The 23,795-nt window shown below is 58.7% G+C and overlaps 1 protein-coding gene across 2 annotated transcripts in view; it reads left to right on the top strand.

The window, feature by feature from the left end:
* Window positions 1-11,214, top strand: part of CHST8 (carbohydrate sulfotransferase 8) — a 142,549-nt gene extending 131,335 nt beyond the window's left edge. The window contains exons 3-5 of one of the 2 annotated variants that reach the window (XM_037819884.1): window positions 1,558-1,692; window positions 9,140-9,177; window positions 9,702-11,214. In XM_037819884.1, coding sequence (XP_037675812.1) covers window positions 1,558-1,692; window positions 9,140-9,177; window positions 9,702-10,814 — 1,286 coding nt within the window. In that variant the 3' untranslated portion in view covers window positions 10,815-11,214. The remainder of the gene's footprint in view (window positions 1-1,557; window positions 1,693-9,139; window positions 9,178-9,701) is intronic. The other variant, XM_037819885.1, reaches the window with a different exon arrangement.
* The last annotated feature ends 12,581 nt before the right edge of the window (window positions 11,215-23,795 follow it).

Below are 23,795 nucleotides of genomic sequence, written 5' to 3'. Positions count from 1 at the left end.
CCCAGTTGCTTCTAGAATGACCTTTGACCCTGCAGCCAGCAGGCCTCTGTTTCAGCCTTGCAATCAATGCCTGAGGACTGGTCACCGTTCGTGAGCCGGGGCTGTGCCGGGCGTGGTGGTTACCTGGGGCTGAGGTACGTCAGGCCTGCGAGAGGGTGCGGTGTCGGCACATGGCCCAGCTCCAGGCTGGCCGTGAGTAGCCTTGGGAGGATTGGGTGCTGACCACCAGCTCTGGCTCAATGGCCTGGGACCGCTTGTGCCTGCAGGGTGCTGGGCTGGGCAGAGCCAGCCAGAAGGGAGAGTAAGTGGTGTCTGGGCCGGGTACCCAGAGAAGATGGGGTCCCCAAAGCCAGCCACCGCCAAGGCCAGTATTGACGACCACACTCAGGGCTCTTGCCCCTCGGGGAAGCCAGCCAGATCCTCCTGCCAGGAGCTTCCTGAGCTGCTCTTGCACCAGCCCTGTCTTTGGAGATTCACCTTGACTCCCAGACGTGAAGAGCAGACGGACTGCCCAGGCCCTGGCCCAGAGCTCCAGGCGTCTTCTGGCCTTGCCCCTTGGGGGCCTGAGAGCCACCAGAGGCTCTGGTCCCTTGGGAGGGCCAGGAGATGAGTCCTGAAGTGCAGCTGCCCCTCAGTGCCCCCTGCGATGCTGGAGGAGATGCTGGAGCCGGGAAGGGCCCGGGGCTGGAGCGGCCCCATCCTCAGTGCTGAGTCAGCGAAGGGCTGCCGCCCAGACCTGGAGGACCATGTTGGCCACCAGTGCCTGCCTCCCTCAGGACAGAGAGTCCCCTGTGGCAGGAGACACGTCAAGGAAGCATCACCTGAGACTGATCACAGGCAGCAGCTGTGATGGGCCTGACAGCCACCGGCCAGCTCAGTAATTGACACCATTGCCAAAGCAACACATCCTGAAGCCGGCAGAGCTGGACAGATCATTATCTCACGGTCGGGCCACCGTGGGAGTGGGCTGCCCATTGGCTTCCTCTCTCTGATGACCCCGGGCTCAGCCACTTGGTTTTGTTGGCACTTTTCCTGCAAACAGACAGCCCCCTGGTGCACCCAGCCTCAGGCTCCAGCATGAATCACACTCGTTTTTCTTTTCCAGTGACTACACGGCAGGAATGCACCATTATTGAGGCCAAATTAGGCCCTTTCCGGCAGCGCTGGCTGGAGAGTGGTCAGCCAGGTGCCCTGTTGGCCTGACAGGAGGACTCATTACCTCCGTCTGTTTAACCTGCCGAGCCCTGTCTGCAAGGCCTTGGCTGCTCAGAGCCCAAAGTGTGGCTCCCTACAGGCCTTGGAGAAAAAGCTGCACTGTGGCCCAGAACTGCTGCCAAGGGCTTCGGGTAGAAATCCACCTTGGCTCCATCCTCCCTCGCTGAGAAGTGCACGTCCCATGCCCTCACCAGGCCCTGGAGAACCACCTGGAATGTTCAGGCTTGCTCGCTCCTCTCCACTGCTCGTCCCTCAGTCCTCCTCCCATTGCCCACGGGACGGCTACACCTGGGAGACCCCCAGGCCTCGCAGGCTCAGCGAGAATCTGCCCCCTCTTTGCAGGAATTGGTGCCAGCCTCCCCCAGCTGCTCGAGCCAGAAACCAGAGTCTCCCAGTTGCAGTTGTGTGCCGGAGCCAGCCTGTGCCAGCCCGTGAGAGCCGACGGTTCACACCCCTTCCCAGCTGCCAGCTGCCACGGTGAGGGTGTTTACTCCGCAGCAACCAGCAAGCACTACAGATCGGGGCTCCCCTCCCACTCACCCTGGAGAGCCTGTTGTTAGCCATTCACCGGCACACCACCGTACTGTGCTGGTTGTTGTTCCCGAAACAGTCTCCCCGTCTCCAGGCCTCGGGTATCTCCCACCTGGGTGATGGGAACCTCCCCTGACCGACCTTTCGGCTTCAGCTCTTCATCCAGAATGATCCTTAAATTCAAAAGTATTGCTCCACAGCTTAAAGCTCTTCTAGGGAGATAAGGTCCAGAGCCTTGGCCGGGACTGTAAGGCCCCCCGCTGCCCCTGCCAGCCCCCAGGGCTCTGCCTTCTCTTGACACCCTCGAGTGTCCGCAGCCCAGCCTTCCTGGCATTGGATCCCCACCTCCCGTGAGCCCTGCCCTCAAGATACGAGCTCGGCCAGGAACACCCCCTTTACCCTCAGTGCCAGTAGTTGCCACTGCCTTAGGGAGCCTCCCCCGATGCCCTCACCTGCTCCGTCCCCCATTGCTGCCATCGCACATGGTCTTGCTCCTTCAGTCCCTGACCCTCCTGCTGGAGTGGGAGCTCCATGAGGGCAGGGCCACGACAGCCCAGTCCACGGCTAAGACACTGTTGCTGGCACCCAGGACGCTGCCTGGAAGAAGCAAGTGCTCAGTCGCTGCTGAGTGAAGGGACGCGTGGTGTCGGATGGCGTGGCTGCCCCCATGGCGAGCTGCACGGTGGAGGGCCAGCTGCCTGTGCACGTTGCTGCCAGCATACTGCAGGGGAGGCAGAGGCAGGGGCACCAGCGGCATCGCGGTTCAGCTGGCCAAGGTCATGGCTAGTCCTTTCTCATCTGCAGCAACAGTCACTGGCTCCTTCCAGTCCCCTGCGTGTTCAGAGAATACATGGAGGAAAGAAAAAGCCGTGTGCTCTGCACACTGGAGCCTGCACAGACGTGAGCACACGCTCCCCCACCTGGCACACATGCTATCATATGCAGCATGAAGTGCACACACATGCAGCACACGGGTGCCAGGGCCACCCATGCATGCACACACACCGCACGTGCACACACATGCACCCAAACACAACCCATGCTCACACGCCCGTGCACACACTTATACACACACACACATGCACACACTACGCACACTGCACACACACAACCCCTGTATACGGTGAGGATCCCTGCAGGCTCTAACAGAGGAAGGGTTTGCAGCAGGCGCTGGGACCCCTTCCCTATGTTCAGGCTCACAGGGAGCCCCTCCTGGCCGAGTGATTGGCAGCTGGGTGGGCACCGCCGGCCGGGAGGCTGATGGGTTCACAGAGCCGCTAACAGGCCGGCTGGTGACTGGCAGGCGGCTCGGAGCCTCGGCTACCTGACAGCTCCCGGGGAATCTGCTGTCAGGACTGAGCTGACAGGGAACTACCCAGTCGAATCATGGATCCTGGTCACGGAGGCCGGGCAGTACAATTGCTAAACCAAGCAAGCAGCGGGCAGAGCCGCCGGGAGCCCGTCAGCCCGAGGCAGGAAGATCCCGGCCCCCCTCCCCTCACACCCATCCCAGAGCCCCGGCCCTGGCTGCACGCTGTTCCCGGGGAAATGCGACCCCCACAAAGGTCACCAGGAGCTGGAAAGGCTCCCGGCGGGGAGCTCTCACCCTGCTCACAGCCGCACTTCATTTCCCATGAACTAAGGTTCAGAGAAGTCAATAGACTTGTCCAAGGCCACAGAACAGCACTGTCTTAATATATATATATATTTTTTTAATATACTGACCCCTTGTTAAAAGCTCTGGATCCAAGTGGGGAGAGGAAGCCCTGCTCTGGTCTGGGTCAAAGTTCAGTGGTCACCGAATGGCCCGCACAGAGCTCTGACTGAGTTGGTGGGTTCGCAATATGAAGTGGCCCCCCACAGAGGCTGTGGCTCGGAGGCGAGGCTCCTGAGTGGCCACAGAGCTGCCGGGACTAGAATTTAATAAGGGGAAGCTCCCTGTGCCCACAAGCGAGAACTTCAGGCCCTTCAGCCAGGCTGCTTCTGTCGGAATTCTGTGCCCTGAAGTCTGGGCCGCCTCTAACTGCTGGGTGTGTTTAAACTTCAGGTTTGCATCTAATCTGCGTAAGTTACCAGTCTGCCCTGATGCCAGTGGCAGCTCTCAGTGCCACCCCTCCCCGCTCATGGGAGCAGACCCCACGCACCCCACGGCCACCTGCTGGGACGGCCCCGTCTGCAGCCACCTCTTGGGCCGCAGCTGCCACTCCAGACACGTGGACCCCAGACCCTTCCCAGGGTATGAGGCTGAGCTGGAGAAGCCCCCACTAGGGGAGCAGTGGACTCGGAGAAGCCCAATACCCACCCCCACCTCCAAGGCCAGTTCTCCATCGGGGAGCCTCAGATTGGCCTCTCCGCAAGCATTTATTAAACTCCCGCTGTATACCAGGCATGGTGCCAGACTCTGGAACCCAGACGAACCGAGAACATCAGTCTGTCACTACTGCTCGGACGTCCCAGCTCAGCAGGCAAAATCCTTTCTCACCCACCGTGGACCGTCCCTGCCCACCCACCCTGGCTGTGGGTTCTCCCGCCAGCACCCCTGCGTCCCGGTGACTTGGCACTGCTGCGGAGGTCTCGGCATGCTGCTGGCATGTCCCGGTGCTGAGGGTCTCGAGACTAAAACCAGAAGCACCCAGGGGAGGCACTGCAGCCCCGGGGCAGAGGGGCCTTTCTTGCTGCACACAGACAGCTGTACACAGGAGCTGCTTCTTTCTAATTAGGATGTGGGAACAGCAGAGCCGGGGCCAGGAGACTGCGTGTCCTGGGTACAGGACATGGATGCTGCTGCCGGGGGAGCCAGGCTGGGGCTGAAGCTTGGACTCAGGGTCCTGTGCATATAATGTAGTTGGGGCTTCTGCCTTCAGTGTCTCCCCTGGCAGACATGTGAGTGGACGGGACAAATGCATGTGGGACAGCTTCCATATGGACCCAGCCACCGAAGAGCTGAGACATTGCAAAGTTGAAAAAGAAACAAGGCTTGAAGAAGGAAAACTCTGGGACCTGGGGAATTCAAGAACCACCTGGAACACCATGTAAGGCAGGGGCTTCGGACTTATCTCGTGCCCAACCCCTAGGCCCTCTCCCGGCCCCCTCGTCCTCTCCCACCAAGTCCCTCTTATTGGGTCTTTAAAAGTGGTCCTGTCTTCCCTCAGGCCACGCCGTCCAAGGTGGCAAGACCCCCACCCCAGCCTGCAGGGTGGTCCAGGCTGGCTGACCGTCAGGGCCTGGGGCTGGGACTCAAGCAGCCAGAGCAGAGATCGCCCTCGTCAAGGACCTTCAGCCCAAGAGTGAAGGAAGTCGGGGCTCACAAGGCGCTTCCAGCCCTTTCTGGGCACTTGGGCTCCGTTTTGATCCACACTGGTGTCACCTGTCTACACGGTCTGATCGAAGAGCTGTTCCCCACCCCTACCAAGTAGGTCCTGGGCATCAAGGCCTGGGCTTTTTGTGTCTTCTGCCTGTGACGGCAAAGAGGAAGGAGCAAGGGACCAAGTCCCCAGCTCTGCCCACGGCTTGATGATTAAGCAGCTGGCCTTGCACGGCCCCATCAGCCTTTGCCGCGCTGCAGAGGGTAACTAGAAGCTTCTCAGGCCCACACTCGGAGCTCAGCCAATGTGGAGCCCACGACGTGGAACACACTTGGCAGTTCCAGTACCTCGTGTCTCATTTATTCTCCCCAATGCTCTGCTCATCGTATTGCACATTTCTGCACTGTGAATGGCATCCGTCCAGGAGGAGAAGGCGCTTGTTTATTCCTTAACATGCAGGCAATGGAGCTCCCTTGCAGGTTCGTTGTTATGTGGAGAGGAGAGGACACTGAAAGTGGCACGTGCACCGGTGGCCTTGGGGTTCTCCTGTCATCAGGGTCGGGGGGTGGGGAGAGGTGCAAGGCCCCGTGGGATGGAAGAGGGGGCTGTGGGGTGGAGCATGTGCTGCTCAGCAAGCCCCCTGCTTTCCCCTGAATTGTATGTTTATTTGGGGGCTCTCTCCTACCCCCACAAGACCCCACCCAGCACTGGCACTGGTGACACCTGATGACAGCACCTTCCTCGCCGGTGCAGCCCAGGCAGCACCTACAGTGGCCCTTCTCTGGGCTCCCTGTGGAGCTTTCCAGGGCCCTGAAGTGCCACCGCTGAGGGATGTGCAGACGCGGATCTCAGATGTGCACGGCTTGTGGCCTTTGCTTGCCCAGAAAAAGTTGGGGCCCTGTGCCCTTGTTGGCAAAGGGAGAGGGTCCAGGCGGCTTCTTTCACTAAGGTTCTGACTCTTCAAAAGTGGCCGTCTGGGCACAGGGTCCATTTCCTCTTTGCCCGATGAGCTGCCCTAAGATTGAGGGCTGGGGACATACAGCTTGTGGAAAGCTCCCAGCTCCTTCTAAAATCTGTCGTTGCTTGTTCTTTTCAAAGGGGTGACTGCAGCCACGTTGGCTCTGGGGACAAACACGGGCAAGAGGGCAGGAGTGTCACCCAGCGAGAGTGAGGGGTTTGTCCAGCAGCAAGAACTTCCTCTCCAGCCCATGCCAAGGGCCCTGGCCTGGTCGGCCTTGGAGGCTCCAACCTTGGAAACTAGCTTAGACTCACCCCAGTGGTCCTGGAGGCAGCCCTCCTGTCCACTCTGCACAGATAAAATGGGACAGGATCCCCAGCCCACAACCCTCCCAGGCCGTGGGGCCCATGTTGACGGGAGGTCCCAGCCTCATGGGACTTGGATAAACACAACCCAGCTCAGCTTCCCCAGCCGGCGAGGAGCCTTCCAAGACTGCACCCCAGCTCCACTCTTGGCCAAATCTGGTAGACTAATTTGCTGCAGAAAAGGCATATAAATATGCACCATCGCACTTTGACGAGTTGACAGGATTGACAGGCCGAGTAAATTCCGTATCTGTCACACTGAGGAGGAGCGGTGATTTAGCGGAGCCAGCTGCCAGCACCAGAAGAAAATAATTAAGGAAGCCCAGCAGTGGAGAGAGAAACCGATTGGTGAAGCGGGTCCCTTCTGGGGAAGGCGCCTGCAGGAGAAAATCCCCACCTGTCAGAGAAACAGGCTCCAGAAACCCTGCAGTGGAGATGGGATGAAGTGGGGGGCACAAGGAGGGACATGGGCTCTGGAGTTGAGAGAGGACCCTGGTGAGGGCCTAATTCTCAAGGCCGGGACCCACTGCTCACACCCCACACACCAGAGGAGGTGTGGCTAGTTCCACTGGAGCTTCCCTTCATCCCCCGCGGAATAATCCAGAAGGCCTCTTTCAAAACTCCCCCACATGCCCTCTGACACACACATGCACATAAACTTGGGGATGCCCAGGAAGGAGAGGACACGTCGCCTGAGGTCAGGGGATCAAAAAATGGCTCTGCCTTCATTTCCATGTCTCTTGGGATTCGGGTGAGATTACAGCAAGCCCGGGAATTTAGGTCTTCCAGCCCAGGGGTGACCTCAGGCTTACATCAGCAGCTGATCCTGAAAACTGAACCCGACAGAGAAATCACCAGTGTCCAGGGCCAGGCACTGAGGATGCGGGTGTCTGCTGGCGAGCTGGGCTGCAGCCCCTGGCCTCCGTCCGGCTGTGCCGTGGGCAGCCACTGGGCCTCTGCCATGTGCGTGGGCAGCAGGGGAAGTGTGGGGACTCCAGGTTCCCCTCCCGTGTCCGGGCAGCAGCCAGGAGTGCGGTCGCAGTTGATTTGTCTGGGGGGGGGGGGGGCGGCCGGTTGCTGAACCCTCGGCTCTCGGCATTGCTCAGAGGGTACCGGCGGCGGGGGCTCTTTCCCGGAGGTGAGGGCGAGGCGGGGGACTGGGCCCGGTCCCCGGCGGAGGCGTGCAAGGTGTGGAGGGCAGCGAGAAGGGAAAGACAAGACACTCTTCCTCCAGTAGGGGTAGAACAAAAGGGGGATTTATTCAGGGGGGTAAAGCCAAGAGCGTTTATTAGGGGTGAGCACAGGTTATATAGGCTGGCATAGAGGGCAGGGGTTGTTACAAGCCAATGCTGAGGGGATAAAGGCTAGGATTGGTTCTGAGAGGGTGCGGAGGTTAGGATTGGTTCTAAGAGAGCGCGGAGGTAGTTTGAAAAGGGGCGGGAGTTGCTCTGGCAACGGTGTCTGGCAACAGTGTATGCGCACTGGTGGTGATGGGAGTTGCACTGGCAACGGGGAGTGTCCGGGCAAGATAAGGGGGTGGGGAAAAGGCGGTTCCCTCCGGCAAGCCTCCCCTAACAGTGGTATTTTGGGTGAGGAAATGGGGCCTGCCTCCGGCCTCACTTTCTCAGGCCTGGGGGGCAGTGGAGGGCGCTGTCGCCCGTGCCCACCACCCTCCCCAGGGGCTGATCAGGTCCCCCAGCCCAGGCCCGCCAAGTCGAAGCACGTAATCAGTATCCCGCACAGGAGCTGATCTGGTGTGGCTGGCATGGCGCCCGGTTGTGCCACCTGGAAGTTCCGGCTTCCCACTGTCGACTGGGTAGGTGGTTCTGATGCTGACTGAGGCTTTTGGCAAAGCCTGAGGAAAGAAATGTCCACCCACATGGCAGAGGGGAAGGAAGAGCCCCTGACGTCTCCGCAGCCAGGCAGGGGCTGGCAGAAGAAGACGGACTCCTCAAGAGGTGCCCCAAAGCGGAATCCAGCAGAATCCTCTCCTCTAGCCATAGGTTCCCCTCCCCAGAGCTTGTGATCCTGGGTGACTCTTGTTCTGACAGCCCAGGTGAGGGGCAGATGGGAAATCCTGGTGCAGAGCCAGTGATGCACCAAGCTCTCCATCTTCCCCGTCAACCAGTAAATGCTTTCTGGACAACCACTCTCAGCCTGCCTCCTGCTCAGCCCTTTGGGGAGACCAGAGTGAGCAGAACGTGGTTCTGTAGCCCTCAGAGCCCCAAGGCAGGCCGAGAAGGCCCAAACTGCAAAGCTAACACCCAGGTTAGGGACCTTCTTGGAGCCTGGGGTGGGGGAGGGGAGGCTGGTCCGAGGGGAAGGCGTTTGTCCCAGGCCCAGTGCTGGTGCATGCAAAGGTGGGTGTGGCTGTGCCGTGTTCCAGCTACAGAGAACCCACGATGACTACACCCAAGACGTGGCCAACAGGTGTGCAGAGAGGACCAGCAGCTTTCCGAAGGGTCCCTTCCCCTGTGGCTCACCGACAGTGTGGGGTGGACTGTGAGGTCCCCGGCCACTCCACTGGACAGGTGTGTGGACACACCTGAGTAGGGCCCACGTTTCTAGACCTTCCAGGTCTGAAACCAATGAAACCAGGCCTTTGCCCTGCCCCCTGCCCCACATGGGGAGGGGAGGAGAGTAGCCTCCCCCCAACCCCAGAGTGACTTCCCACCCCAAGTTCCCTCAGCCCAGGCACCACAGACTACTGGGAGCACGGGGTACTTGCCCTACTAATCCTGTCCTCTCCTGCGTTTGCTTTTCAGGAATAAAGTTCAACATCAGGCCGCAGCAGCCCCACGACGTAAGTCCTGAGAGTTCTGTAAATCTCAGCACACGCAATGTGGGGAAAGCTGGGGAGGGAGGGCAGGAAAGAAAATTCAGAGCTCAGGTCCAATCCATTCTTGGAAAGAAAAATGTGTCCGGTCCTTCGCAGGAGCCTTGGGAACAAAGCTCGGGGCTTTGGGTCCATGAATTGCCCCTTCCTGTTGGATGGCTGCTCTGGGCTGTGCTAATAGAGGCGGTAAATCCGAGCCAGCCCCACAGCACCCGAGCCCGGCGTCGGTTCCTGGGCGGCCTGCCCCATCTCGTGGCCGCTGCGGGTCTTGCACCTCAGACCCCCGCTGTGCAACTGGATGGTGATGCGAGGGGCGGTGGGAGGCCAGAGCAGCCACGACCCCCCGAGTCCGCCTGGCTCCCTGTCCCTCATCCAGGGTAGAACTCAGGCCACAGGGGACAGGGACCCGGCTGTGGGGAGGACCCTACCCGTGTGACCCCAGGACCCAGCTGTCCCGTCCACCCTGACAACCATTTTTCTACTGGCCCCAGGACTTCCCACCAGGCGGTTCCCAGGATGGTGACTTGAAGGCGCCCACAGAGAGGGGCACCCGAGACTTGTCCAGCCTGACCCCACAGCCGGGCAGCCCGGGGCAGCTGGTCCCCGACCAGCCTGCACCCCACTTAAAGACGGGGCCCCGCCCACGGCTCCAGCAGCGCCGCCGCCGGCTGCTTATTAAGAAAATGCCAGCTGCGGCCGCAGTGCCCGCCAACAGCTCGGCCAGCGCCCCTGTGCGGCCCGGTGCCCGGGCGCTGGACGGCCGCGGGGTCAGCCTGCAGCAGCGCCAGCGGGAGCGCAAGCACCTGATGCGCGAGGCCTGTGCCAAGTACCGGGCGAGCGGCGGCCGGCGCGCCGTCACGCCGCGCCACGTGTCCCGCATCTTCGTGGAGGACCGCCACCGCGTGCTGTACTGCGAGGTGCCCAAGGCGGGCTGCTCCAACTGGAAGCGGGTGCTCATGGTGCTGGCCGGGCTGGCCGCGTCCGCCGCCGACATCCAGCACAACACGGTCCACTACGGCGGCGCCCTGCGGCGCCTGGACACCTTCGACCGCCAGGGCATCCTGCACCGCCTGGGGACCTACACCAAGATGCTGTTTGTCAGGGAGCCCTTCGAGAGGCTGGTCTCCGCCTTCCGCGACAAGTTCGAGCACCCCAACAGCTACTACCACCCCGTGTTTGGCAAGGCCATCCTGGCGCGCTACCGGGCCAACGCGTCGCGGGAGGCGCTGCGGACGGGCTCCGGCGTGCGCTTCCCCGAGTTCGTCCAGTACCTGCTGGACGAGCGCCGGCCCGTGGGCATGGACATCCACTGGGACCACGTCAGCCGGCTCTGCAGCCCCTGCCTCATCGACTACGACTTCGTGGGCAAGTTCGAGAGCATGGAGGACGACGCCAACTTCTTCCTGAGCCTCATCCGCGCGCCGCGGAACCTGACCTTCCCGCGGTTCAAGGACCGGCACTCGCAGGAGGCGCGCACCACGGCGAGGATCGCGCGCCAGTACTTCGCGCAGCTCTCGGCCCCGCAGCGGCAGCGCACCTACGACTTCTACTACATGGACTACCTGATGTTCAACTATTCCAAGCCCTTTGCAGACCTGTACTGAGGGGCGGGGCCAGCCGGCCTTGGGGGCGGGGCCTGCCGCGCCCACTCACCTGTCCATGGTGGGGTGGGGCCCTCCTCGCGTCTCCCCGGCCCCCCAGTCCAGGAGCTGAGATTGATCCCAAGTAACCGGGCTCCGAGGATGTGAGGAGCCTGGCTTCTGGGTGTCCCAGGCCATGGACAGTGAACTTGGCCCTTGTCTAATGCCCACTCCTCTCCTTGGCTGAGGGAGACGCCCCCAGAGATGAGTCGGACACCCCAGCCGCCCACACTCAGCTCAGCCAAGTGTCACAATGACCAGGGAAGCCTGAGGCCCAGAGGACAGGGGTCCCAGGAGTAAGGGATTTCCCGCAGTCCCTTAGCATTGCCTTGTACCAAACCACGTGGTTTGCAGCTTTTCTACATCCCGGGGTGGGGGGGTGGAGGTTGGGGGGTCCCTTTGAATGAGGTTCCAAATAAAGCACATGGTTTCCAGAGCATCAGTGTTTATGCTCCGTGGGTGGGGAGGGGCCCTCCTGTCCTTTCCCCCTGCCTTCTGGAGCTCTTTCTCCCTCCCCAGGACAACTTGAGCCAGGTCCCCGCCCACCCCCTGTGGGGGAGCCCAGGGCAGGACGGGCCTGTTGGAGGTGAGCAGAGGACCCAGCGGCCCCCGGGGCAGGGACTGGCAGCAGTGCCCCTCACTCCGGCTGCCTGAGGCCAGGACCTGGGTGCCCGGGCCTCTCGTCTTGGTCCCAGCACATTCGTCCTGAGAGGAGATGGATCTGTCCACGGAGAGGCCCACTGGGGCCTCTTCTTGTCAGCGCACTTCGCAGTGCCCTCTGAGGACGCTAGGGCAGGGGCGAGCTCTCTGGGCCTGCTGCCGATCGGGGCTGCCATGGGATCTGAGCAGGTGTGGGCCTTTGGGGTGGGGAGTGGTGCTCGTGCTGGTCAATGCTGCCCCTGGTTTTTGAATCTCGGGCTCACCAGGACTTTGGCCCAAAGCTGCCATCTGCAGACCCCCTGATACTGACCCTGACCCCTGACTCCTGACCCTGACCCTAATCATGGACTCCATCACCCTATCAAACCACCTCCGAACTGCAGGATTGCCCACCCCCAGAGGAACCAGCTCTGGGAAAGGGGGAGGAGAAGCTGTAGAGAAAACTTCTCCTCCAAAGGCCCCCATTTTCATGCCCAGGATTGATCCTGAAATTGTCAGAAGCCAGAGTGATTCTTGAAACCTCTCGCAGGAAGAGCTTGGGGAGCTTGGAGTGCCGGCATGCTGCCGCTGTGTTTGGGTCTCGCGTGTGGTGGGAAGTGCTGCCTGCCTGTGTCTAGGAGCCTGTCTGTCTGTCTGTGTCAGCCTGTGTCTGCCAGGGGCTTGCTGAAGCTTTCTGTGGGTCCCTCCCTGCATCTCTGCCAGGAGATTGTTTTCCATCTGCTCCCTCTTGCTAGGGGAGAGGCCCCTGGTCTTCCAAGTGGAGGCACCGCTGGGTCCCGAGTTGCAGGTGCTGCTGGGTCTCTGCCGGGCCCACTGGTGTGAGCGGCTCCAGCTTCCATCTGCATCTGGAAACTTGTAAAGGGGAACAAGATGCTGAGGGGCCTCCCGCCAGCTGGGCCGCGTGTGTCCAGGCACCCCGAGCAGGTATGAGGCTCGCTGGGTTCCAGCTTGATGGCAGCCAGACCATCTGACAGAGGACCCTGGAGGTGAGGGGAGGGGGCTGCGGTCAGGGCCTGAGAGTCTCATGGGTGGGAGGGCAGGAGGCAGAAGCCAGGAGGCTCTCAGGTCAGAGGTGACCCCCGGTTCCGCCAGGGTGGGCTCCATGTGAGAAGAGGCAGGATGGCGGGGGGGGGGGGGGGGAGGCTGACAAACGACCCAGAAACAGCTGCCCCTGCACTCTGGCACTCACAGAGTGAGACTGAATTCACCATACAGAAGTGTCTCTGGTTGTGGATCTTTGGTGGCGCCTGTGGCAGGGTGTCACAATGTCATCTGCTCAGCAAGGGCCGCCCGGAAGCCTGGCTCGGACGGCTGCAGGGCACCTTCACCTGCTGCCCCTGCTGCTGCCTCTGGGGGACCCTCAGGATCGCGTGGGGACCGTCTCCCTCCCCAGGATGCATGGCTGTGAGCACGTGTGAGAGAGTGCACATGTGAATGGGTGTGTGTGCTGTCTGTGAGCCTGTGTGAGAGTGTGTGAATGAGTGTATAAATGTGTGTGTAAGTGTGTGCATGAGTGTTTGGGGAGTGTAGGAACATCTTCTCTTGTGTCATCTCTTCAGAGACAACCAGGTCTGGGTTGCAAGATATCCCTGGCGCGCACACGCAACACGCCTATCAAAGAGGGGCTTCCCTCCCAGGCAGCGATGATGGGAGACACAGGGTCCGGGAAATGACCGTGATCTTCACTTGATGGCCCCTGGCTGAAGCCAGGCCCAGAGCCAACCCTCACCTGGCACCGAGGCCTAGGGACTAGGGGCTCAAATGGCAAAACAGAAAACTGCCTGTGTATGTGGGGCTGGGGGGTGGGGGTGTCTGTGTGGGTGTCTGGGCCTGTCAGTGTGTGTGGTGTGTCTCTCCTGTGTGGGTATCTGTGTCAGGGAGGAGTGCGTGTGCCTAGATCTGGGTGTCTGGCTGTGAGCGGGGACATGTGTCTGGGAGGGGTGCATGAACAGTCCCCGCGCCTCTCCTCTCTGAGGCCATCTTGCCCGGTGCCCTCCCCTGCCCTTCCTGCCCCTTCTGCTCCCAGTTTTGTGGGAATGGTCTGGAGGCTGCTATCTGGGTCAGGAGCCAGGCACCTCGTGGGGTCAAGCAGGCCCACCGAGTTGGGAAAAGAACTGCCCAGGTCCCCATGCCCTTCCCCCCTGCTTGGTCCCCTGAAATGGGGGCCTCTCTGGGGCAGCCCCAATGAAGGCCCCAGCAGGCCTTTGTCTTAGAGCAGCAGAGACCCCCCAGATGTGAGCCCTGCTCTCTGAGTGACCAAGTGAACATGGTACCCCACAAAGCCTCGGGTCCCTGCTGGGGCCTGTGCAAAACAGAAACCCTGGAGCCCCCAGGGGAGACAAGAGGAGGTCCAGCCAGATGGGCAGGTGTGAGACTCAGACACCTCCAGCTGCTAGACGGCCAAACCCTGCCCCTCCCTGCTGTCCTCACCTGGCCCAGGTGCTGCCACAGGGCCCAGGACAGCATTCTCCAACCCCGTCCCTGCCCTCCCAGGCAGGGTCACTGGCCCATTTCAGCCCCTCACACCCCATCTCCTCTTGGCCTTTCCCCCTCTGGGGGATGCCCATGGCCAGCGAAGGGCATGTCCTCCCTGTGCCCAACTCCCACAGGGCAGGGGACCGGAGCCAGGTGCAGGGTTGACCCACAGGCTCAGGACTGGGCAGGGTGGTCTCCAGGAGCTGGGAGCAGGGTGGCCTGGGGCCAGGCAGGGCTCAAGCAGCACTGCCCCATCCCTGGAGCTAATGACTCTCAGATGGGGATAAACAAGGGGAGCCCCTGGGGATGGGCTCAGGAGAGGATGGTCCAGGTTAGTCCCAGCCCCTCGGGCCACTGGGCCAGGCTTGGGTGAGGGTCGGGGGGCGCTGAGCCCTGGTTATGGGGCCAGTGCTGCCCCTGACTCTTCACGCTGTCCAGAAGCAGCCTTTGCCCCAGGGTCTCACTGTGAGGTGGCAGCCAGGCTGGGGCCAATCAGGAACAGACACTTTTGCCTCCACCCCACATCTGGGCAGGTCCCAGGAAGGGAGGATGGGCTGGAAGCCTGGGGCGAGCGTCAGAGGTCAGGGATCAGAGGTGAGTGCTACAGGGGGCCGACCACGTTGCAGGACTTGCCAGCCTGGCCCCTGGCAGACTGGGTGCAGGGCTGGGCCGGCACACACCGTGGCCTTATACGCCTCTCCCAGCTGCCCCGTCCGTGCACTTTTACAGGTGGGGAGACTGAGGCACAGAGAGGCTTGCCCAGAGCCGCAGAGCGGCGGGAGGGGGAGCTGGGCGGCCACCCCGGCGGCCTGGCGGGCCCCTCGCTCTCGCGCTCACCCCTCCCTCCCCCAGCATCTGCGCGATGACAGAGGCCGCGCTCGGCCGCCAGGTGGCGCCAAGTCCTTGCCCTGAGCAGCGGCCCGCGCATCCCCGACTCGGCCACGCGGTGGCGCCATCGCCTCGCCCGAGCGCAGCCCCCAGACCCGCGGGAGGGCCCGCCCCCTGCCCTGCGCGCCGGCCAGTCCTCCGGCCCACCCCTCGCTCCCGGACTCCTGTGGGTCACGGGAACTGCCCCTCCGGTTGTCAGCAGGGCAGAACCCACCGGCTCCAGGCTTACTCCCAACACTAGGCATCCGCCCCCCACCCCCGGGGCCCCTCACCTCGCATCCAGCGCTAATGGGGCCAGGTGGACCCGGGCATCCCTTGCGCACGCAGGCGGATGGGCAGGCATCCTGACACCCCTGGCAGCCTTGTGCGTGGCTCCTCCTGTCTCCCTCCCCTGCAGCCCCCCGACCCAGTCGGCCCTGCCCCATTCCCCGGCCTGCGAGCCTGCGAGCGAGGGGATCCGCTGCAGGAGAGAACCCGGCGGGCTCCCCTCAGTGACCACAGGCCTGCCTCGATGGTCCTCCCCTCCCCATCAGAGTGAGGCGAGGCCTCCTGGAACCTCAGCCTCAGATGGCAGGTTCCCACAGACCCAGATAACAAGCATGCACAACTCACACAGCACAGGCAGACACATACCCATACACACTGACACACACACCGTTATGCATCGACACACATGAGCACACATACCCATCTCACAGGTACACACTCAGACAACCACACAGGGACACACACACACCTGTCCTCACAAGTGCACACATAGACACCTCCACAGGTGCGCAGATGCAAACACACACACACACATACACATACCCATAAACCCACACATACACCCATGCACGCAGACCCAGATGCACACTTGCAGACACACATCCACACACTTATACAGACACATGCAGAAACGTGCTCAGCTAATGGTCTCTCCTCTTATTGCAGTGAGATAAATGGGAAGGACCAGACAGAAAGCCCCTCGCTGTCTTATATCAGATCTAATTCTTTGAGTGTTTCTATGGAGATGTGCCCCACCCAACTGTGGGTAATGACTTTGTTTGGATAATTTCCATGGAGGTGTTACCCCACCCATTCAGGGTGGGTCTAAATTAATCACTGGAGCCATATAAATGAGCTGACAAACAGAAGGAACTCAGTGCAGCTGACAGTGACATTTTGAAGAGGAGCTACAGCCAAGAGGGACACTTTGAAGAATGCACAGATGCTGAGAGAGTAGCTGCAGATGAGAGACAGTTTGAAGACGGCCATTGAAAGCAGACTCTTGCTCCAGAGAAGTTAAGAGAGGACAAATACCCCAAGAGCAACTGAGAGTGACATTTTTGAGGAACTGCAGCCTAGAGAGGAACGTCCTGGGAGAAAGCCATTTTGAAACCAGAACTGTGGAGCAGACGCCAGCCATGTGCCTTCCCAGCTAACAGAGGTTTTCCAGACACCATTGGCCATCCTCCAGTGAAGGTACCTGATTACTGATGCCTTGGATGCTTTATGGCCTTAAGACTGTAACTGTGTAACCAAATAAACTCCCTTTTATAAAAGCCAGTCCATCTCTGCTGTTTTGCATTCCGGCAGCATTAGCAACCTAGAACACCCGGTAACGCTGTTCTTCTGCCCCTGCACCTGTCAGAGGCTGCCTCGCCCCTCCTGTCTGGATCTCAGCCCCTCGGTCTCCTCAGGTGTCCACGTGTGCCCCCTCCTTCTCCTGGGCCCTGGCTTTCTCACCAGCACATCACAAGCCGGAACAGCCCCCTTACAAAATGGAAAGCCTTAGCCCCCTTCCCCTCCGGCTCTCCTCCTTTCCCAGCAAAACTCATCCTGCTGCCTCTGCTCCTTCATCTCCCTTTCACTCTGGAGCCTGCCGTGGTCTGGCTTCCAGTCCTGCCACCCCCAGGAAGGACTCTTGTTGGTGTCCTCAGTTTACCCATTTCTCCACCTTCACTCCCACAGCCTCTCACAGCAACAGACCCAACTGCCCACCCACCTCCCGCGCACACGCCTCGCTCTCGGCCTCCAGGACGCCCTCATCCTGGCTTTCCCCTGCTTCTCCTTCTGTCTCCTTTACTCACTCCTCCTTCTCTACCTGGAATCTTGAAGTTGGGGAGCCCCTTGGCCCAGCCTTCAACCTTTGCCTCTGCCTGCCCTTTCTCCCTGGATGAGCTCAGCCAGTCTCGGGGCTCTGAGTAAACACCCAGAAGCCAGCGACCCCCAAATGTGCACCTCCAGCCCTGACCACCTGGCCCCATGGCCACCTGCTTAAGCCACACCTCTGACGGCGTGTCCAACAGGTGCCCCACCTCCCCTGACCAACTGAGCCTCACCTTTCTCCAACCCCAAGTCCTTCCTCCCCCAGACTCCCCTTCTGAGCCCCTGATCCTGGGTTGACCCCAGGCTCCTCCCTCCTGCAGGCCAGTCACAGGCAAGTCCCTTTAACTCCTGAATCCGTCTACTTTTCTTTCTCTCCAGTGCCTTCATCCTAATCCCAGCCACCATCGTCTCCACCCTGGGCTCCTAAATGAATAACAAACAATAATATTCATGTGGTATTTGCCAGTTCACTAGGTACTGCTCTGATCATTTCTTTATTTAATTAATTATTAATTAATTAAATTAGCTTATCTAATCCTCACTACCACCCTGTCAAATAGATACACTTATTATCTGACTTTTTTTTTTTTTTAACAAAAAAGGGCATATGAAACACAGAGAGGTTGTGATCTGCCCAAGGTCACACAGTTCTTAAAATGCTCCAGCCTTCAAACCCTGGCGCTTTGGCCCCAGGGGCTGTGATCTTAACTCCTAGTAGGTTACCACCTCCCCGGAGTGCCCATGGGGTAGGAGATTCCACGATGGCAGATTAGGAATTAGATGGTCACTGGGGCAAGGGGAAGAATGGGCTCTGCAGGGAAATGGTGGGAGGTTTCCGGGCACTGCTGAATGCCCATTCAAGGTGGGTACCAGTGACTGTGCAAGACCCAACAGGCCACCCTGTGCTTGTGGGCACAGAGGAGGTGGCAAGCTAGGATCCCCCCAGCCATGTGTGACGGAAGGAGGGAAGGGGTCAGAGAACCAGTGGCCCAAGGGATCTGGCTGGATGAAGAGGGACATGAGGACAGGAAGGCCCTGCTGGTCAGAGAGAGGGTGGTGAGGTGTGTGGAGGACACGAGATGGGAGTTGGGAATCCATGGCCTTGGGGGTGGCGTGGTTTCCTGTGCAGACTGTGGCCGGGATGGAGATGACCTTGGTTCCAGGGCTTGTGGACAACTCATATCCCATGGACATACCCTCTGTGACCTCTGACCCCACCTGGTGCACCTGTCGCCTCCTGCCAGCCGACCCGCACCTGCCGCTGTCTGGGTCAGCCTGTCCACCTGGCTGGGTGGTGGCTGCCAGGGCTACAAGGCAGGCCCCTCCTTGGGGTGCAGAGCCTGGGAGCTACACGTCCTGCCCCTGCCCCTCACCCCGCCCAGCCCGGGGCTGCTGCCTGTAGGTCCTGCTACTGGGGAGACCCCAGTGTGAAAACGGCAGTCCCCGCAGACCCAGAGACCATGCCTGGAGTCGGCTCGGGTTGAACAGGGCAGGAGGGTCCTAGCAGGGAAGGAAGGCTCCCATCTTGCTCTCCAACCCCATATGCTGAATTTTCCTTTTCCTTTTATTTATTTCTTCTTCTAAAATCCTGTTTCTCTCCCTGAGGCACCTAATCTATTATTTAACATTGGATTGTGCGATTGAAACTCCCAGGCAAATTGAAAATTATTTGTGTTGGAGGTTTCAGGCATGAAGCCAAGGCAACCCTTTCCGGGCGAGCCTGGGAACCTGGGCAGTGGGGCAGTGGCAAAGTGGCAGCAGCCCTGTGTGTGGACGGGGCCTGGCGGAGAGGATGGGGGGTGGTCCACGGGCCCCCCCCCAGGCCTGGCGCACCCACAGCCCACCGTCCGGGGATCATCAATCTCCATGTGGCACTGTCAGCGCTTCCCACTGGCCAAAGTCCTCCGAAGCCAAACAGGTGCAATCCGTCACCCTGGCCCTGCACCCACCCTGGGGGAAAGGGCTCGGTCACGGGAGAATTAATGACACAGGGACAAGGGCTCACTTTCATTTTTCAGGGGCTGGGCTCTCCGTGCAATTGCAGCCAGGGGTTGCTGGCCTAACGGGGTCTGTGACGAGTGAGCCAAGGAGCTGGGGGTGACCCAAGGGCAGGGCTCAGGGGTGGGGCTTGGGGAGCGCAGTGACTGGGCTCTCTGGACGCCTTCTGGGTAGCCGAGGACTGAGACGACAGGTGACCCGATCGGGCTGGCTCTGTAACCCCAGGGGAGTGTGGTCCCTCACATGGACACGGGGGAGGAGGCCAGATGCTGGTCAGGTACCGCCTTGCAGGCCGGGATAAAGAGACTGGATTTTGTGCTGAAAACAGTGGGGAGCCATGGAAGGCTTCTGAGCATGGGAGTGCTGTGATCACTTTTGCGTATCCAAAAAAGATCCAGAATGAGGCCCATCGGCCCACCGCCATTTGACATTACAGAGCGCTGGCCTTTGTCAGACGCTGTATGAGGTGCTGCAGATATGTGGCTACAAGACAGATGGACTCCAGGCCTGGGCTTCTCCCACAGGACCCTCAGCCACCTGGTGGTCCCTGGACCTTCCACCAATCCCTCAGGAGCACCAGGAGGGACAGGGGTCTGCCAAGACTCTCCCAGACCAGCCCATTGCCAGCCTCGGCCACAAACCTGGAAGCTGCCCAGACTTCTGCACCTCGTCTCCCCAGCCCCGTTTGTGCAGGACTCCAGCCCCACCCCTGCTGCCTGCAGTGTCCGGCGTCATCTCGAGCCCTGCACACGGCGCCTGGCACCAGGGCTGAGCCACTGGAGGCTCTCGCCCACTTCATGCTCCGCAGGCTGCGGGAAACCCTCCCTCCTCCCACCCGGGAGCCAGGGCCAAGCACGGAGCCCCAGCCCGTCCCACGGCCCGAGATGACAAATGCACCCAGGCAGATATGTTTACATTTAGCGTAAATGTAATTTTGCACACCACCTAGACAGTGCATCATCTTTTCAGGGAATAGAAACAAAAGTTTATCACAGATGACACACACACATACACACAATCACAATAAGTTCCCCAAAGGAGAGACTAAAAGCCAAGCCACGTATTTAGACAGCAGTGACAAGAATTAGAACTTGTAACAGCTGGGCCCTTTTGGTAGCAAGTGTGAGAAACCCGTGGGCACCAATTTCAGGTAGAGGAGGGCTTTGCTGCGAGGTAGCAGGGGTGGCCTATGGAAGCCGAGGATGGGGACACACACAGCTGCACCCCAGGAACCCGGGGCTGGGGACACTGGGTGCCTCTCCAGGGCTCAGCTCTGCCCCTCTGTGGGCTGCTTTGTGTTTCTCTGTCCCATGGGGACCCACCGCCTCTACTCTTTCTGTGCCTGTGGCAGAAATGCAGCCAGGGGCCACGTTGTAGGGAGCCCGGGGAGGAACTGGCCCCTTCTCCATCCCTAGTCCTTGTCCCAGGGAGGCTCTGATGGGCCCAGCAGTTCTGAAAACCCTCCTACAGAAATTCCAGGCAGGACAAAAATATGCATGAAACAATGTTCATTGCAGCATGATGTGAACTATCAAGAGACTAGAAATCGCCTACATATCCATCGACAGGGAAATGGATGAACAAGGCATGACCTTTTCGTGCTACCAAATATGATGTAGTCATTTCCAAAGAAAGCAGTGGGTCCTTTCATTCATTGAGTCAACAAGTACTTTCTGAGTGTCTGCTGCCTGAGACCCTCAGTGCTCAGTGAAGGGGACGTGATGCTGGGGGAGTCTGACTACTGAAATAGCAGCACCCACAAATGTAGCATCAAGACCTTCCCAAGGGCTCTGGTGGAGAAATCAGGGAAAGCTTCCCAGAAAAGGGGCACTGGAGCTGAGATCAGAAGGATAAGTGGGAGAGGATGGAAAGAGCATGTGCACATGTCCTGGGGTGAAGGCTGCAAGGCCAGGAAGGGGTCTGGAAATGGTCGGTTGACCTGGAGCAGAAGGGTAGTGGTGGACACCATGAGCCCCTCATGAATGAAGGACATCTTCTAGCTGCTGGAGGGCTGCTGTGGATGGTCCTCAGCTGCCAACCCTCTTAGGGTTCCAGTGACACAGCAGCATAAAGGCTCAGCACCCTCACCCCAGCTGGGGACAATGCTAAAGGGTCAACTAGCTTCAAAGCTCCACATGTGATCCGCTGAGTGGAGGTTGTATCCATGGCAGACAAAAGAGCCCTCCCCCCCTCCCCCCAGTGATGATCCTAATCCCTGGAACCTGTGAATGTTATCTTACATGACAAAAGGGACTTTGCAGATGTGACTAAACTAAAAATCTTGAGATGGGGAGATTATCCTGGATTATCTGAGTGAGCCCAATGTCATCAAAAGGTCCTGGTAAGAGGGAGGCAGGAGGGTCAGAGTCAGAGAATGAGATGAGGTGATAGAAGCAGAGGTTGGAGTGCTGCCAGGAGGAGACCACAAGCCAAGGAATGTAAGCAGCCCCCAGAAGATGGAAAAGGTGAGGAAATGAGTTCTGCCCCAGAGCTTCCAGAAGGAATGCAGCCCTGCCGACCCATTTAGCTTCTGAATTCCAAAACTCTAAGATAACTAATTTGTGTTGCTTTTAAGCCACCAAGTTGGTGTCAGTTTGTTATAACAGCAGCAGGAAACTCACACAGCATCACAGCCCAATTTCTTCCCCTGCCCAGTCCTTTCCCCATGGGGTGGTCCCGGGAGCCCTTGCTGATAAATCTCTTGCACGCTAAGATCTGTCTTGAGTTCTGCTTCCCAGGGAACCCAGCCCACAACCATGAGTGAAGGAGTGGTTGAGAAAGCAGAGGCTGGGGTGGGATTTTAAAGCCTGATCACACATTGCCTGATTCGCAGTAGCAGTGGACAGGGCACAGATAGGCCCATCACAAGGTGACAGTACAACTTAAAACTTTTGCCATTAGGGAACTGGGATAGTTTGCCAGAGGAGGACTGGCAGTGGGGGGGAGCACTGTATCAGGCAATTGAGCAATCTCAGGGAAGAGTCATTATAGGGATGAAATTTGGTGGCTATTGCTAAACCCTGACATTTGGGGCATGACATCTGAGTCAATGCACCCCCAAATATTGAAGGTGCCCCCTAGAAAGCCTCGAAACCTCAGCCTACAGAAATGGCCCGTGCTTCCCTAATAAGGGCTAGTGCTCCCCATTCCTTGAAGAAATGCAGCAGTACCTGCCCTCTAAGACATTATGCACCCACTTTAGGGTCTGCCTCCACCTCCCCAACTAGCCACTAGGCCAATAATTAGGGGTTAAGTCACAACATAACCAGGTGGGGAAGTGCTGGGCTTGAAAAAGGAGGAAAGGAACTGAAGCCCAAAGGAGGTTCAGGATCCAGCCGACATGTACTGGAGGAGCCAGGAGCGTGCCCATGGGGCAGGATTCTGCAGGCCTTGGTCACAGGGGGGTGGATCATAAGGTTGGAATCAATTGGAGGGTTTATCGATATGGGAAGACTTTCCTGGGATAGAGGACTGAATACCCTGGCAAGGACTACAGAGATGGTTCAAAAATGCTGCTAGAACTATGGAGAACATAATGGCCCAAACTGGGTGAGGGGCAAACACCAGCATCGCCGTGTTAGATGGTGGGCATGCTGGCGTGGATTATTATGCAAGGCCACAAAACGTCTGCAGAGGACTATGGGCGGGTTTGGAAGGGCCTGGAGGATGCACCACTTATCAAAGCAGTCGGAATGGGCTAGTGGGAGAAGCATCAGCACCAGGGAAAAATTGTAGTGAAATCCTCCTCTGCAGGCCACACTGAGAGTAGGAGAGGTGGTCACGGAACTTGGACCACTGAGAAATGAGGATGAGGGAACCCTGAAACAGAAGCCAGGTGGATGCAATTATTGCAGGGAGTGGCGAGGTCAGCGTTTTTCTTTGCTAAGCTACTCAAAGCAGATACCAAGAAATGTGTTGGCTTTAACTATGGCAATTTATTAGCTTACGAGTTAAGTTTTGAAGCCGTGAAAATGTTCAAAACTCTAGGCATAATCAGGATGATGCTTTCTTCCCAAAGACCAGCTGCTGGTGATCCTGGATCCTCTGCCATATGGCAAGACATTTGGTGGCATCTGCTGGTCTCTCCCTACATTTATGGGTTTCGTTGCTTTCAGCTTTTTGCTTCCCTGGCTTTCTCTCTCTCCCCTCATCCTGCTTATAAAGGATTCCAGTAAGAAGATTAAGACTCACCCTGGGCCATGCCTTAACTGAAGTTCAAGTTCCTACTTACAATAGGCTTATACTCAGGAATGGATAAGCTTTAAGAACAGGATTTTCTGAGGTACATATGGTTCCAAACCACCACAGTCAGCACGGCAGCCAAAGTGGCCTGACCTGCAGAGAGTTATGGAGACGGCTAGCAGAATACGGTGTTTTCTGGGAGCAAAATAAATGGGTAGCCGGAAAACTACCGTTCAATCGGTATAATCCAAAGGAACCAAGATTGGATAATCAGGAGCCTAAGAGCAACTGCCCCCCAAAAAGTCATGATTCCTTGGCCAGTTTCTGGATCTGAGTCCTTTTTCAGACCAAGAGCCCTGGCAGTTCACCAGGAGGAAGGACTCTTTTACATGAAAGCAGGTATACATTGTAATGCTACTCTAAGCCCTTCTCTAAAAGGACCTGTAATCTTTTACACAGGTAGCTGTACACTTGGGAAGGGAGAACACCAAATAAATCCAGGACAGCTAGACAGTTGCTGAGTTGATATTGACACCTTTAGATCTGATGTATCATCATGGCCCTCATTAGAGTGGGTTGTGTGGAGAAGAGGTAATAAATGGAATCCTGGCCCACGTCTAGCTAACAGGTGGTTCCAGTGGATCCATAGAT

This window comes from Choloepus didactylus, chromosome 27 (assembly GCF_015220235.1).
Source record: "Choloepus didactylus isolate mChoDid1 chromosome 27, mChoDid1.pri, whole genome shotgun sequence".
NCBI classification, from domain to species: domain Eukaryota; kingdom Metazoa; phylum Chordata; class Mammalia; order Pilosa; family Megalonychidae; genus Choloepus; species Choloepus didactylus.
The sequence above is the reverse complement of the archived record's forward strand: the minus strand, read 5'-3'. Positions and strand labels throughout refer to the sequence as shown.